Genomic DNA, 12,999 nt, shown 5'->3' on the forward strand with positions numbered 1-12,999 from the left:
AGAAAACAAAAAATTAAGCTTAAGTTGAATTTAATAGAAATTAGCGTTATCAAGTTAGAATATTACAACATGGATTACAAAAAAATTGGTTTAAATAAATTATAATAGGTTCAAATTAATTAATCAAAATTAATAATAAAGTCATTAATAAAGTTTTTTAAATATTGGGAGATTTCTTCAATAATTTTTAAAAGTTTCATAATTTTTTTTTCAATTTTAATTTTAATTTCAATATGAAACTGGGCGTTTTTTCTCAGTGCATTCACCCGCGCACGACTTGCTCTTGGACTTCGACTTCAACATCGCCTCTGACTTCCACTTCAACCTCAAGTTATTGACAATGCAATGTAATTGTTTCCGATAGAGATCTTGGCCAGGCCTTAAAACCGCAAAGGCTTTGTATTGCGAGTCTCAGTGTCCTTTTTTCAGGCTGGACTGCATCATGTGTCGCTTGCTGATTTTCATACTAATTGTACTGTTCTTCGAGACATCCAAATGTTGGTCGGCCAGAGAGGTTATAAATCAGCTTAATAAAGATCTGCAACTACATCTTAATATTTACTTGGATTGCGGCGACATGGAGTTACGATTCAATCAGGAAGTGCCCAATTTATTACTGAATACTCTTGAGGAGCAACAAAAATTATTGGGTAGATTCAGTGCGCGTTCTTTGATCATCGCCTGTTTGAAAGAATCTACAGAAAATAGAACCTTGAATGGAATAAGGGAACTACTCTGGGGAATACAGCACTTACACATGATTTATATCGTAAATTCAAAAATGGATTTTTATTTTAAGCAAGCTTTAGGCGGGGGCTTTCTTCATGTGCTGGTTTTAAATAATGGAACGCTGTATACTTACCAACCATATCCAAAAATTCAAATTCATCAAATTAAAGATATGAAGGAATTTTATGATTTAACAAAGATGAGAAATCTGCAAGGACTGGCGGTTCACACCACTGTGGAGACGATGACTCCTAGATGTTTTCACTACAAAAATCGTCAAGGGAAAGTAGTCTATGCTGGTTATATGTATAAGCTGCTAAAGGGATTTATTGAAACCTACAATGGCACTGAGAAGCATGTTTTTGCTAATATGGAAACAGTACCCTATAAATTGGGTTTGAGTGCATTTGCAAATGGTGAAATCGATATGGTTCCACGGATTATACACGCCATGGATTGGAAATATTACCACCGCAGTCATATTTTTTACAACATTAAGACTTTTCTTATGGTTCCTTGGGCTGAACCATTGCCAAAATGTTGGTACTTTATTCAACCTTTTTATTGGACAGTTTGGATAACATTCATCGCGGGCTTTATCTATGCCTCTGTTTTGATCTGGTGGATAAGATTTAGACAGGATGAGGGGTCTTCTTTATCTTCCACCTTTTTGGATGTCCTGCAGCTTTTGTTTCTACTTCCGGTGAGCAAAATCTGGCATTTTAGACTGGGAATACCTTCTGCACTCAGCTTTATTGTTCTTTTCACCGTTGGATTTATTCTGACCAATCTCTATACCGCTCAATTATCAAGTTCATTAACTACTGGCTTATTTAAGAGGCAACTCAACACCTTTGATGATCTATTTCGGGAAAAACGGATATTCCTAGTGGAAAGTTTCGACGCGAATGTTCTACACAATATGATCAAGGAAAAGATCATTCAAAAAGAGTTTCAAAATATAACTCAAGTTACTTCGATAAAGGAGGTCTTTAAACTTCGGAAGAGCCTCAATACTAGTTACGTATATGAGGCCTATGAAGATCGCATTTCATTTGAACTGTTACAGCAAAAATATCTTCGAGTGCCGATTTTCAAGACTTTGAAGGAGGTCTACGACCAAAGGCCCGTTTTTGTGGCACTCCGTCATGGATTGCCATATGTGGAACTAGTTAACGATTATCTTCGGAGAACCTGGGAGTCGGGAATATGGTTAAAGCTTCAAAAGGACGCCAACTTTGAGGGAATTTCCAGTGGTGAAATTAGCTTTCGGAAATCGAAGTCCTGGGAGATTCAGGTCTTCGATAAGGATTTTTATTTTTTTGCCTATATTTTATTGGTACTGGGATGGCTTGCTGGCGCAATAGTCTTTTTATTAGAGAAGATTTTTAGGGACTGTAACCGGTCATAAAAAAGGTATGAAAATTCGTCTAATCATATATAAATCATATTTATCATAAAACTGTAATTGATGTAATGAGGGTTGGCAATTCCAAGTTAAGGAAATAAATAAGCACATCTGAATTTGTGTAAGAAATCTTTTACTTCCCCCAATATCAGCATATGACTTGGAACTTTTCTGTATACCTTTAGCCTCCTATTATTTATGTTAGAACTGGCGTTTTCATTATGCACCACTTTAATGATATAATGATACCATTTAGAGGGCTGTGTTATATGGCCTATAAAAGAAGCTCGAAGCAGAGGATTTCAGAGTATTTTAAATGGATTTGCTGTACATCAACACGCTTCAGAGCCTTTCGTTACTCGGAGGCAATCGCTTGGGGCAAACAATTCAGGAGTTAAATACGATTAATCAAATGGAACTCAATGTGTTTTTGGAGTTTGGCAATGGTTCAGAAATCTTAAGAGCAGCTCGACAGCCTTTTATACCCAGCATTTGGATCACAAATACGGAAAAGCAAATGGTTTTGGAAGGAAACTTCAGCAGTAAAACCCTAACAGTTTTGTATCTTGAAGATGAGCATCTAAAAAGTGGTCTTAACTACCTGAAAAATTGGCTGTGGAAATATCATCATCTTCAAGTGTTGATATTTTACAACGGAGGTACTTATGAAAAATTATCATATATATTCAGTCATTGCTTTAAAGAAGGTTTGGTTAAAACACTGGCAATGTTACCGGATTCGGAAAAAATCTATGGTTTTCTGCCATATCAAGATATGAGAATTTTGCACTTGCGTAGTGTGAAGGAGTACTATGAAAAATTTCGTCTTAATTGGAATTTTAATGGCTATAATATCACAAGCGGTCTTGTAACAGCTGGAGCTCCTCGTTGGTTTTCCTTTACGGATCGTCATAATCGATTAGTGCTATCTGGATATATGCTTCGGATGATTGTGGACTTTACAAAGCACTTTAATGGATCCATTCGACTAATGAACGTGGTAACTGTTAACGAGGGTCTTGAACTTTTAGCCAATCATTCGATAGACTTTTTCCCCTTTTTAATCAGACCACTTGAAAAGTTCTCGATGACCAATATTCTTTATCTGGAAAATTGTGGTCTTATAGTGCCCACATCAAGACTTTTGCCTAACTCGGTTTATTTGCTAAGGCCTTTTACATTTAGCACACGGATAATCTGGATAATAATGATAATATATTGCTCCCTAGCATTGAGAATTTTGTCTAGAGGACAAATAAACTTAAGTGGAGCTTTTCTGCAAATTCTCCGATTGGTTTTGTTTCTCTCAGGAGGCAAATTTATGGGCCATCGACCATCTCATCATCGCCTCGTACTCTTTATAATATTAACCACTGCAGGACTTATATTTACCAATCTTTACCTGGCTAAACTTTCTAGTAATTTAACTGCAGGACTTTACGAAAAACAAATAAACACATGGGAGGATTTGGACGAAATCGATGGAATTTGGCCCTTGATTGATGTTGACATTATTACTATGCAAAAATTAATTCCCGATAGAGTGAAACTATTGAAACGCATAGCAACTACATCGGAAGCTGATGTAGATATGTATCGCCGAAACTTAAATACAAGCTGTATTCACTCGGGATTTTACGATCGCCTTGAGTTTGCTCTCTATCAGCAAAAATTCCTTAGATTTCCCATTTTCCGGAAGTTTCCACATATCCTGTACCAGCAACCTCTTCAAATCCCAGCTGCATTTGGACGACCTTATTTTCAGTTGTTCAATTGGTTTGTGAGAAAAATATTTGAGAGTGGAATTTATCTGAAAATGAAGGACGATGCCTATCGACATGGCATTCAGAGTGGCTTACTGAATTTCGGATTTCGTGATCGGCATTTGGAAGTGAAATCGAATGATTTGGAATATTATTACCTCATTGCGGGATTGTGGCTGGGTGGTTTGACTTTGGCTACCGTTTCATTTATCGTTGAATTATTAATTGGATTTACTAAAATTAATGTAACTATAGACTTTAAAATGATTTATTGAGAATTTTCTGAAAAAAAAATGTATGTTCTAATGTTCGAATATTATTGTTAAAATAATTAAAGAGTATTATAAATGTTTGTTAGCAAATAACTATTGTACCCAAAACAATTACTTCTTCAAAATAAAAGCTTTACATTCATGTATTAAGTGGTTTAGTGTTCACTTATTTAATAAATATCAAGAAACTACGACTACCTAATAACTAATATTTAGCAAATAACTTTTGAATACCCAATTCGGAGAGTACAATTACTGGTGTCATATTTTATTGCTCAGCGGGGCTTTGAAATAAACTTTGGTCACAACCATTTTCTTCACATAACTCTCCACCCAACTGTAATTACAACGAAAATACGCTAAAATATTTTGCCGGCAAGGTGACGCCTCCCTTGCGGCCTCATTTGCATGCCTGCTGGCTGCACTTGTCGCGGCTCAAAATCCACTGGCCAAATGGCCAAACGGCCAAATGGCAACCTGCAACTGGCAATTGGCAACTGGCAGCCGGCCAAAGCTGCAACTGCCTCCGAAGGTGTCTTCGATTATTGCCAAACATTAATTATTTGCGCGCGATTTGGCGCCCGCCTCCTTTTTTGTGAAAGGCCTGGGCTAGTAGTTCAAATGTTTATTTTTCTGCTCTCCCCGGTGTATCTTTGATTGCTGGCTACACAGTGGGAAAGTTTATGTTCAATAATAAAACGATTTCAAGCCAAAATAAACCTCTAATTAATATTGTTGTCGTTTTAAAATATGATCAATTTTTTTTCCATTATACATTTATTTTAAACGAATTCAATTTTTTATAATATTATCAATCTTGGATTAAACTTCTTCTTTTATAATGCTAGTTACTGAATATGCTAGAACCTATGAAGCATTTTTTTTTGGAAGGATAATGTTTTTCAATACGAAAAAGTTTTCCTTATTAAGATATTAAAAACTCTAAAAATGTAGCTTAAATACAATTTGGATTTTCTTTGTTGTGTAAAATCATCAGACACAGGCAGCAATTTTTGCGCAACGAATGTTAGACGAGGGACGGTCAGGTCGGATCTCTGTCCTCCAGCCTGGCTTATTTATTTTTGGCCAAAATTGCACATTTTCCCATGCTGCTGTTGCCGGTTGTTGTTGTTGTTGTTGTTGCTGTTTCCAGCCAATGTTGCCAGTTGTTGCTCGGTGATGTTGTTGTTGTCGCGTCTAATCAAGGAGCGGAGTTAAGAGTTAAGAGTCGCTGCCTTGGTCGCCCCATTGCCATTTAGCCCGAAGCGGTCGCCGCAGCCAAAACGATGAATATTGATTTAATTGAAAGTCATTGAAGCACACGTACTTTATAGACACGAGTTGTGGTACCCTTTAAGTGGGCATGATGTAATGGGGGAAAGGACTCAATCATGTTCAATTTACTTTTGTCAATATTTTCTTTCTGCTGTGCTTGTCAATTTTTAGAGATTAAAAAGCTGTTGGTATTTATAATAATATAATTAGAGTCCTATTAAAAAAATATTCTTAATGGTAAAGGTATATTTTTTTGTTCTAGTTATTTATAACAATTAAAATTTTCAAAATTTTTCAAATAATGCCAAATAACATTCTTTAGACAAGTTTAGTTCATTGTGTGTATTATTTTAAATTTTCTTAGTTATTTTTAAAAAGAAGATTCAGAATATTATTATATTTTTATCCTATTGTTAAATGGTAAACGTAGGCTTAGACTTAAAACTAATTATACTTTATATCAAAACACAGACAAGGAATGTTTTCATAAATTAGCCAACGCGGATCATCAGCACTCCTACTTAATTTTTAAAAAAATTATAACAATTGAAACTTGTTTGTAATAGAGGTATCTATAACTTCGATTCTTGGATATTTTTTATCTGCTGCGGCTTTCCATTTGGCGTGGCAGCGAACCGACCGCCGATCACAGCCTGTGCCCTCCCACATGCCAACATCTTCACACAAAAACACACTACACACACACACCCAAATGTGGGGAACCGACGCCCCGGCAAAAGTTTTTGCCGTATTTGCTGTTGTTGCTGGCACATTGACACAGTTTTCCATGGCAGATGTGCCCAAGCCCTGCCCCCTGCCCCCTGCCCCCCGCTCCCCGCTTTCCACTCCACACCCTCCTCCTTGCCCCTTGATTTTCCCTCCCGTTGTTCTGTCTCCCCATATTGGAATTTTGTCGACTTGTTTTTCTTTTTTCCACTTCGGCATCGTCGACGTTGGCGATGCTGCCAAATGTCAAAAGGTTAATACGTGAATTAACAGCAAATTTCTTTGACTTGTGTGTGACTGCAAGCTGCTAGTTGCTGCTGATGATACACGGAAAATATTTCTTTTTATAAGAAAAACATATTTTTTCCATTAATTTATATATTTTTTTAACCTGTTGTGACATTTCTCTTTAAATGTTGTCTTAACAATGCTGTTAAGCGACGTTTACTTTAAGTAATAAATTATATAGCTTTAAACCATTTTTATTTGACGACTAAATTAAAATATTTTTAGATTACAAAAATCCCTATCTAAACATTGTTTGCATACTATTCATTATAAAATTTCAAGGTTACACTTATTCTATCTTAAAAAGAATTTAACAATGTTTTCGCATTTGAATTGTTAAGCCAAATAAGACGAAGATTATTGTTTTACACATGCTATTTTGTTCTTTTTATTTAAAATCCAATCTGAGTTAATTTATTTTCCAGTGTAGTTGCTGTTACTAGTCGCTGTTTTTCATGCAGCTGCTGCTGCTGGCGCTTTCCTTGGAATGCGGGCGTTGCTGTGTTTGTTTATTTTCTTTTAGGCGGCTCCGCTTTTCTCGTGGTCTCCCTAATGCATTTGGGACACCAGCATGTGGTCGCTATGGATGATTTTCGTGTGGTGGCTTTACAACATATTACATTAAAATGTTTTTTTGAGTCCATTCTTTAAAGCTTTTCGCCTTCTATGCTAATAAATCAATAGCAGTTTTGGACGGGCGAATTCCGATCATTTTCCCAGGGTTTACTTAAGTGGGGGCTTACCCAAGAAACACCTAAACATTTTTTAAGTTTCCCACATGAGTTGAAAAATGTATTTAAGAGGAACTTACAACTTATTTTTATACCCTTGCAGAACGTATTATAATTTCAATCAAGAGTTTTTAACGAATAAAAGGGCAGTTTTACGACAGTATACATATCAAGATCAAGAGATCAGTATCGGAAAATCGACATTGTTTTTAATCATTGAAATCAAAATATAGAATATTTAATAATTTTAGAAGCTCTGATATCGGCTTAAATTTGGAGAAGTTATAAGCTTTAGAAATCCAATTGTAGAAATAAAATTGATACAATAAATTAGCAAGAACAAACTTCTTCGACTTGTCGAACAAACATTAAACATTTTACAAGCCGATTTCAGAGTGGCAGCTTCTTAAGAATGGCAGCTTAATTCTCTTAAAAGCTGCATTAGATTTTTCAGACTACCCCAAATTGGACTTCTAGAGTCCATAACTTTATCAAATTTAATCCGATTTCAAAGTGACATACCTCTGACGACTTGTGGTTTGATTCTCTAAAAATCTGCATTCAAAATTATCATTTTAACGTTGGTCAAATTTTTGACCCATTTTCATGTTAGTTATTTGTAAGATTCCAATGACTTGTAAACATTTTACCTGAACTTGGATTTCTAGAGTCTATAACTTTTTCAAATTTAATCCGATTTCAAAGTGACATACTTCTAAAGACTTGTGATTTGATCCTCTAAAAATCTGCATTCAAAATTATCATTTTAACGTTGGTCAAATTTTTGACCCATTTTCATGTTAGTTATTTGTAAGATTCCAATGACTTGTAAACAGTTTACCCCAATTTGGACTTCCAGAGTCCATAACTTTTTCAAATTTAATCCGATTTCAAAGTGACATACCTCTAAAGACTTGTGGTTTGATCCTCTAAAAATCTGCACTAAAATTTATCATTTTAACGTTGGTCAAATTTTTGACCCATTTTCATGTTAGTTATTTGTAAGATTCCAATGACCTGTAAACAGTTTACCCCAATTTGGACTTCCAGAGTCCATAACTTTTTCAAATTTAATCCGATTTCAAAGTGACATACTTCTAAAGACTTGTGGTTTGGTTCTCTAAAAATCTGCATTCAAATTTATCATTTTAACGTTGGTCAAATTTTTGACCCATTTTCATGTTAGTTATTTGTAAGATTCCAATGACCTGTAAACAGTTTACCCCAATTTGGACTTACAGAGTCCATAACTTTTTCAAATTTCATCCGATTTCAAAGTGACATACCTCTAGAGACTTGTGGTTTGATTCTCTAAAAATCTGCATTCAAAATTATCATTTTAACGTTGGTCAAATTTTTGACCCATTTTCATGTTAGTTATTTGTAAGATTCCAATGACCTGTAAACAGTTTACCCCAATTTGGACTTCCAGAGTCCATAACTTTTTCAAATTTAATCCGATTTCAAAGTGACATACCTCTAAAGACTTGTGGTTTGATCCTCTAAAAATCTGCACTAAAATTTATCATTTTAACGTTGGTCAAATTTTTGACCCATTTTCATGTTAGTTATTTGTAAGATTCCAATGACTTGTAAACAGTTTACCCCAATTTGGACTTCCCGAGTCCATAACTTTTTTAAATTTAATCCGATTTCAAAGTGACATACCTCTAAAGACTTGTGGTTTGATCCTCTAAAAATCTGCATTAAAATTTATCATTTTAACGTTGGTCAAATATTTGACCCATTTTCATGTTAGTTATTTGTAAGATTCCAATGACTTGTAAACAGTTTACCCCGATTTGGACTTCCAGAGTCCATAACTTTTTCAAATTTAATCCGATTTCAAAGTGACATACCTCAAAAGACTTGTGGTTTGATCCTCTAAAAATCTGCATTAAAATTTATCATTTTAACGTTAGTCAAATTTTTGACCCATTTTCATGTTAGTTATTTGTAAGATGCCAATGACTTGTAAACAGTTTACCCCATTTTGGACTTCCAGAGTCCATAACTTTTTCAAATTTAATCCGATTTCAAAGTGACATACTTCTAAAGACTTGTGGTTTGATCCTCTAAAAATCTGCATTCAAAATTATCATTTTAACGTTGTTCAAATTTTTGACCCATATTTATGTTAGTTATGTCTGGACGGGATCTCTTCACACTTTCCTTTCTGATAAAAAACTTAAAAATAATTTTTCAAGGAAACTTTTTAATTTAAGTTTCCTTGAAAAATTATTTTTCAACCACTAAAGCTCACTGGTATAACAGTTAGCCTTACGTTCAGCGAAGACACAAACCTGTATCCTTAAGGACATTTTGCTTCAGTCCACCTTCTGCATTTGGCGCCAGCACATACTTTCCTCCCGAACTGCATTTCAATTATACAAATTTTTCAATTACTTACAAAAATTCCATTTGGCACGCTCGATTGCCTTTGCCAGATGCCATGAGTATAACCCACATAGATGGCGATTAAACGGACAGAGAAAAAGATATGCGAGGCGAACCGAAATAGAGTCGTATGTCTATGCAAATTTTTTGCGCAGTGGCAAGTGCATAATTTTTATTATTATTATTTCTCAGGCGCTTGGTATCTATGGCGCTACGCTAAAAGTGCCAATCTAGAGTAGATCAAAAAGCGCAAAGCCTACGGAGCAACGAGTGCCGGCCCACTTTGCGACTGCCCACTTGGGTTTTCCAGCTCAATTCAATTCATTAACCGAGCTCTGGGCAGCGATTAAATCGCTCAGCATATACTATATATCTATATTATTTGCACACAAATATATATATATATTTATTTTTATTTCATTTTTAATGGAGCCGGCTGCATAATCTCCTGACAATTTATTGGCATTTTCATGTGTATTATGCTATTTCAATAAATATACATTTTTCTCTTATTGCCACAATTTACGAAGAGTGCGCCGGCGACTTTATCTAATATCTAGTGTGAAAAGTGGTTCAATCGCGATAGCTTCAGACAGCAATTTTTTTCTTTGCATTTTAATTGATTCCTAATGGAAAAACTTCCCTTATCGCGATGGCAAATTTATGAAATGTTAATTACAAATAACATGACCAACGTAATTTGAGTCCAAGTATATTGGTTAGTTTTTATTTTATTGTTGCGAAAACTGTCAAGATTTTTGAGAATTCCATATATGATTTGATATTAATGGTTCGATAAATGTAAATAATCGCAGCAGGGAATGCCGAATTGCAAGAACTGCAATTAAAATCAGAGATAGTAAACAGAAACCAATTTGAAGTGGGGAATTGCTTTGAGTTATTGCTAAATTTGCATAGCCTTAGGCAGGGTCTATTGATTTAGATTAATTGTATAAGTTGTCCAGCATATGTTGGTCAATTTTTAACAATGTTTAATAAAAACTATTTAATAACATTATTTATTGGTTGTTACATTTGATTAACTACTATTTCTAAACCACAATTATTGGCCAAAGCTATAAGTACCATCTTAAATAAGTACTAAAGTTTATATGGTTTGCATAACATTTCGAAATTCACTGCGCAATTGAAAAGCAATTATTTATGATGTTTCAAGAAGATTTTTGTAACCTCCATTAGTTTTAGTATTTAATACAGCCCACGAAGCTTAAATACATATTTTATGATTTCTTTATTACCCTTTATTTCTACTCAAACAAGTACTTTCCAACATCTCCTTGTTTCTATTATTAAGAAAAAAGTTTTTGATCATTTTTATAGCGCTCTAAGCCTGAGCTGATCTCGATCACGATGTTTTCGATTTAACGATCTCTCATTTGTATTTATTAGTTTCCATTCCATGCTGGCATCTGGCTTTCATTTTGAGCTATTCGACGTCCACTTGACTTAAATTTAATATCAAAATTTGAATGTACAACGTTTTAATGCACTTTGCTCGTCTCATTTCATGGCTATTGCTATTTTTCGAAAGCTGTCCCATATGGGCGACCATTTAAATTCCCAGCTGTGTTCTTGTTGGCCGTTTGCCGTTGGTGTCCGTGCATATTTCCCGCTGCTTTGACGCCATTGTTGCATGCAACGCGTCGGCGGCAGTCGGCAAAATGAAATTTCATATTTTCATATTGCACAACAAACAGAAAAAAAATTGTAAACATTTTTTCATAATTTGTATACACTTCAAAAACATTTTTTGCATAAAATTATAGCCATAACTGTAAATCAAAACCTTTCAATAACTTAAGAAATATTGAAACAACTAATATATTTCAAGAAACACGAACATTTAAGGAAAATTAAATAAGTTCTTGAATTTGTATACTTGTGATGATATTAATTTGTAATATGTTTCTAGTTAAATATATATGCATCAATAGATTGCATACATACCTATTTGTAAATATATATTTTGGAAAGGTTAAATTCTCCTTTTTTTATAAAATTTTTAATAAGTTTTTAAAAACATAAATAATTAAATTAACTGTGAGGTACCAAAACAGTGCGAAATTATAAAAAAGGGTTTATTTAAATTTGATCAAACTGCAATTCTTTCAATCGTTATATTTTTTTAACCAAACAAACCAATAGCCCTTTTTTTTATAGTGATTGACTCTGGGAAGGACTCTTGCGGACTGAGACTTCATTTAATGTACTAACCAGTGTTAACCCACTCCACCCCCTTAGTTTCCCCACCACCCGAAGGCGTAGACAGTCGCATTTAGCAATTGCAGACCAAACTGAGCCATGGCCAAAAGCAAATGTCGGCGTCGCATCCTTTTTGGTAGCCTGTGAAGGGAAGAAAAAAAAAATCCTTTATGTCTGCGCCGCGTCGCCTTTCATTTCGCGGGGCGTTAATATTAAAATGCATGTAAAAATGCAGGAGTCCTTTGGGACTGGGGATTTCGCTGAAAAATGCTACCCATCGGGGGATGCCAAAGCGCATATGTGAAAAATAAGAAAACGAGCGAGATTGTTTGCCATAAGAAATTATGATACGTTTAATTACCAAGTGGAGCACGTGACTGGCGAACAAGTGACGATGGCCCATTCCTTCGGCACTTACCTCGTTCATTAACAGCTGTCAGCACATTTGGCATTCGGATTCCCCAAGCTCCTTTCACAATTTGCACCTTTTTAATTAACGTGATTGCAGTTGCCACCTCACCCCCGTTTCTTCACCCGTTTCATGTATGCAAACGCGTTGATCTATGTTCTACGTGCTGAATGCATCTCTCGGCACCTGACTGCCACGACCCCAGAACTTACACCTCCCCCCTGGGGGTTTTCGTCACTCATCGCCATCGTCATCATCATCGTCAGCCTGCTGTCTCAAGTGAGCACTTGCAAGTGACGAAAAAAAAAAAAACCAAAGAAGAAAAATTCTAAAAAAAAATCTGAATAATTCCAAAAAAAATGCTAAACTTGGAAGGCGTCTGGCTTTGTCTTTCTCCATAACTCCATAAAGCGAAAGTTCTGGTTGTCGTTTCGGTTTTCGGAGTTTTCCAGCTCAATGATGTCACACAATGTCACGTGCTTTTCTGATTTTCTAGCTTCTGCGACAGGTCCATGTGAGTGTATGGAAATTTCCGAGCTCTCACCGGGATACTCAGCATTTATGCACTTCAGCGCGCACTCAGTGGGCGGTGGGCGGTGGGTGGTTCTGTGCTTGTGGGTGGAGGTCATTGGGTGGCACGGGTGACAAAGAACTTTGCCGGATTGGCTGAACTTTAAGGAAATGCCAAATTACGAATGGCAAAGGAAGCCGATACGGGGAATTGAAAGCAGGGCAGACACTGAATTTTTGGAGAATTGATTTGTAATAAGCCCATTAT

At 35.5% G+C, this 12,999-nt stretch overlaps 2 protein-coding genes across 2 annotated transcripts; both read left to right on the forward strand.

Moving 5' to 3' along the window:
• The first annotated feature begins 442 nt into the window (after window positions 1-442).
• Window positions 443-2,140, forward strand: LOC108051367 (glutamate receptor 2.5). The gene has a single exon (XM_017133457.1). It carries the CDS (start codon window positions 443-445, stop codon window positions 2,138-2,140), a length of 1,698 nt encoding a protein of 565 aa, XP_016988946.1.
• Window positions 2,141-2,453: 313 nt separating this feature from the next.
• LOC108051366 lies at window positions 2,454-4,175 on the forward strand. Its single transcript, XM_017133456.1, has one exon. The coding sequence runs from the start codon at window positions 2,454-2,456 to the stop codon at window positions 4,173-4,175; it is 1,722 nt and encodes a 573-aa protein (XP_016988945.1).
• The last annotated feature ends 8,824 nt before the right edge of the window (window positions 4,176-12,999 follow it).

The sequence above is a fragment of the Drosophila rhopaloa genome, unplaced genomic scaffold (genome assembly GCF_018152115.1).
Source record: "Drosophila rhopaloa isolate 14029-0021.01 unplaced genomic scaffold, ASM1815211v1 contig_163, whole genome shotgun sequence".
Lineage (NCBI taxonomy): Eukaryota > Metazoa > Arthropoda > Insecta > Diptera > Drosophilidae > Drosophila > Drosophila rhopaloa.

Coding starts and splice junctions, on each gene's coding strand:
- LOC108051367 (XM_017133457.1), top strand. CDS start 443: ATGTGTCGCTTGCTGATTTTCATACTAATTGTACTGTTCTTCGAGACA.
- LOC108051366 (XM_017133456.1), top strand. CDS start 2,454: ATGGATTTGCTGTACATCAACACGCTTCAGAGCCTTTCGTTACTCGGA.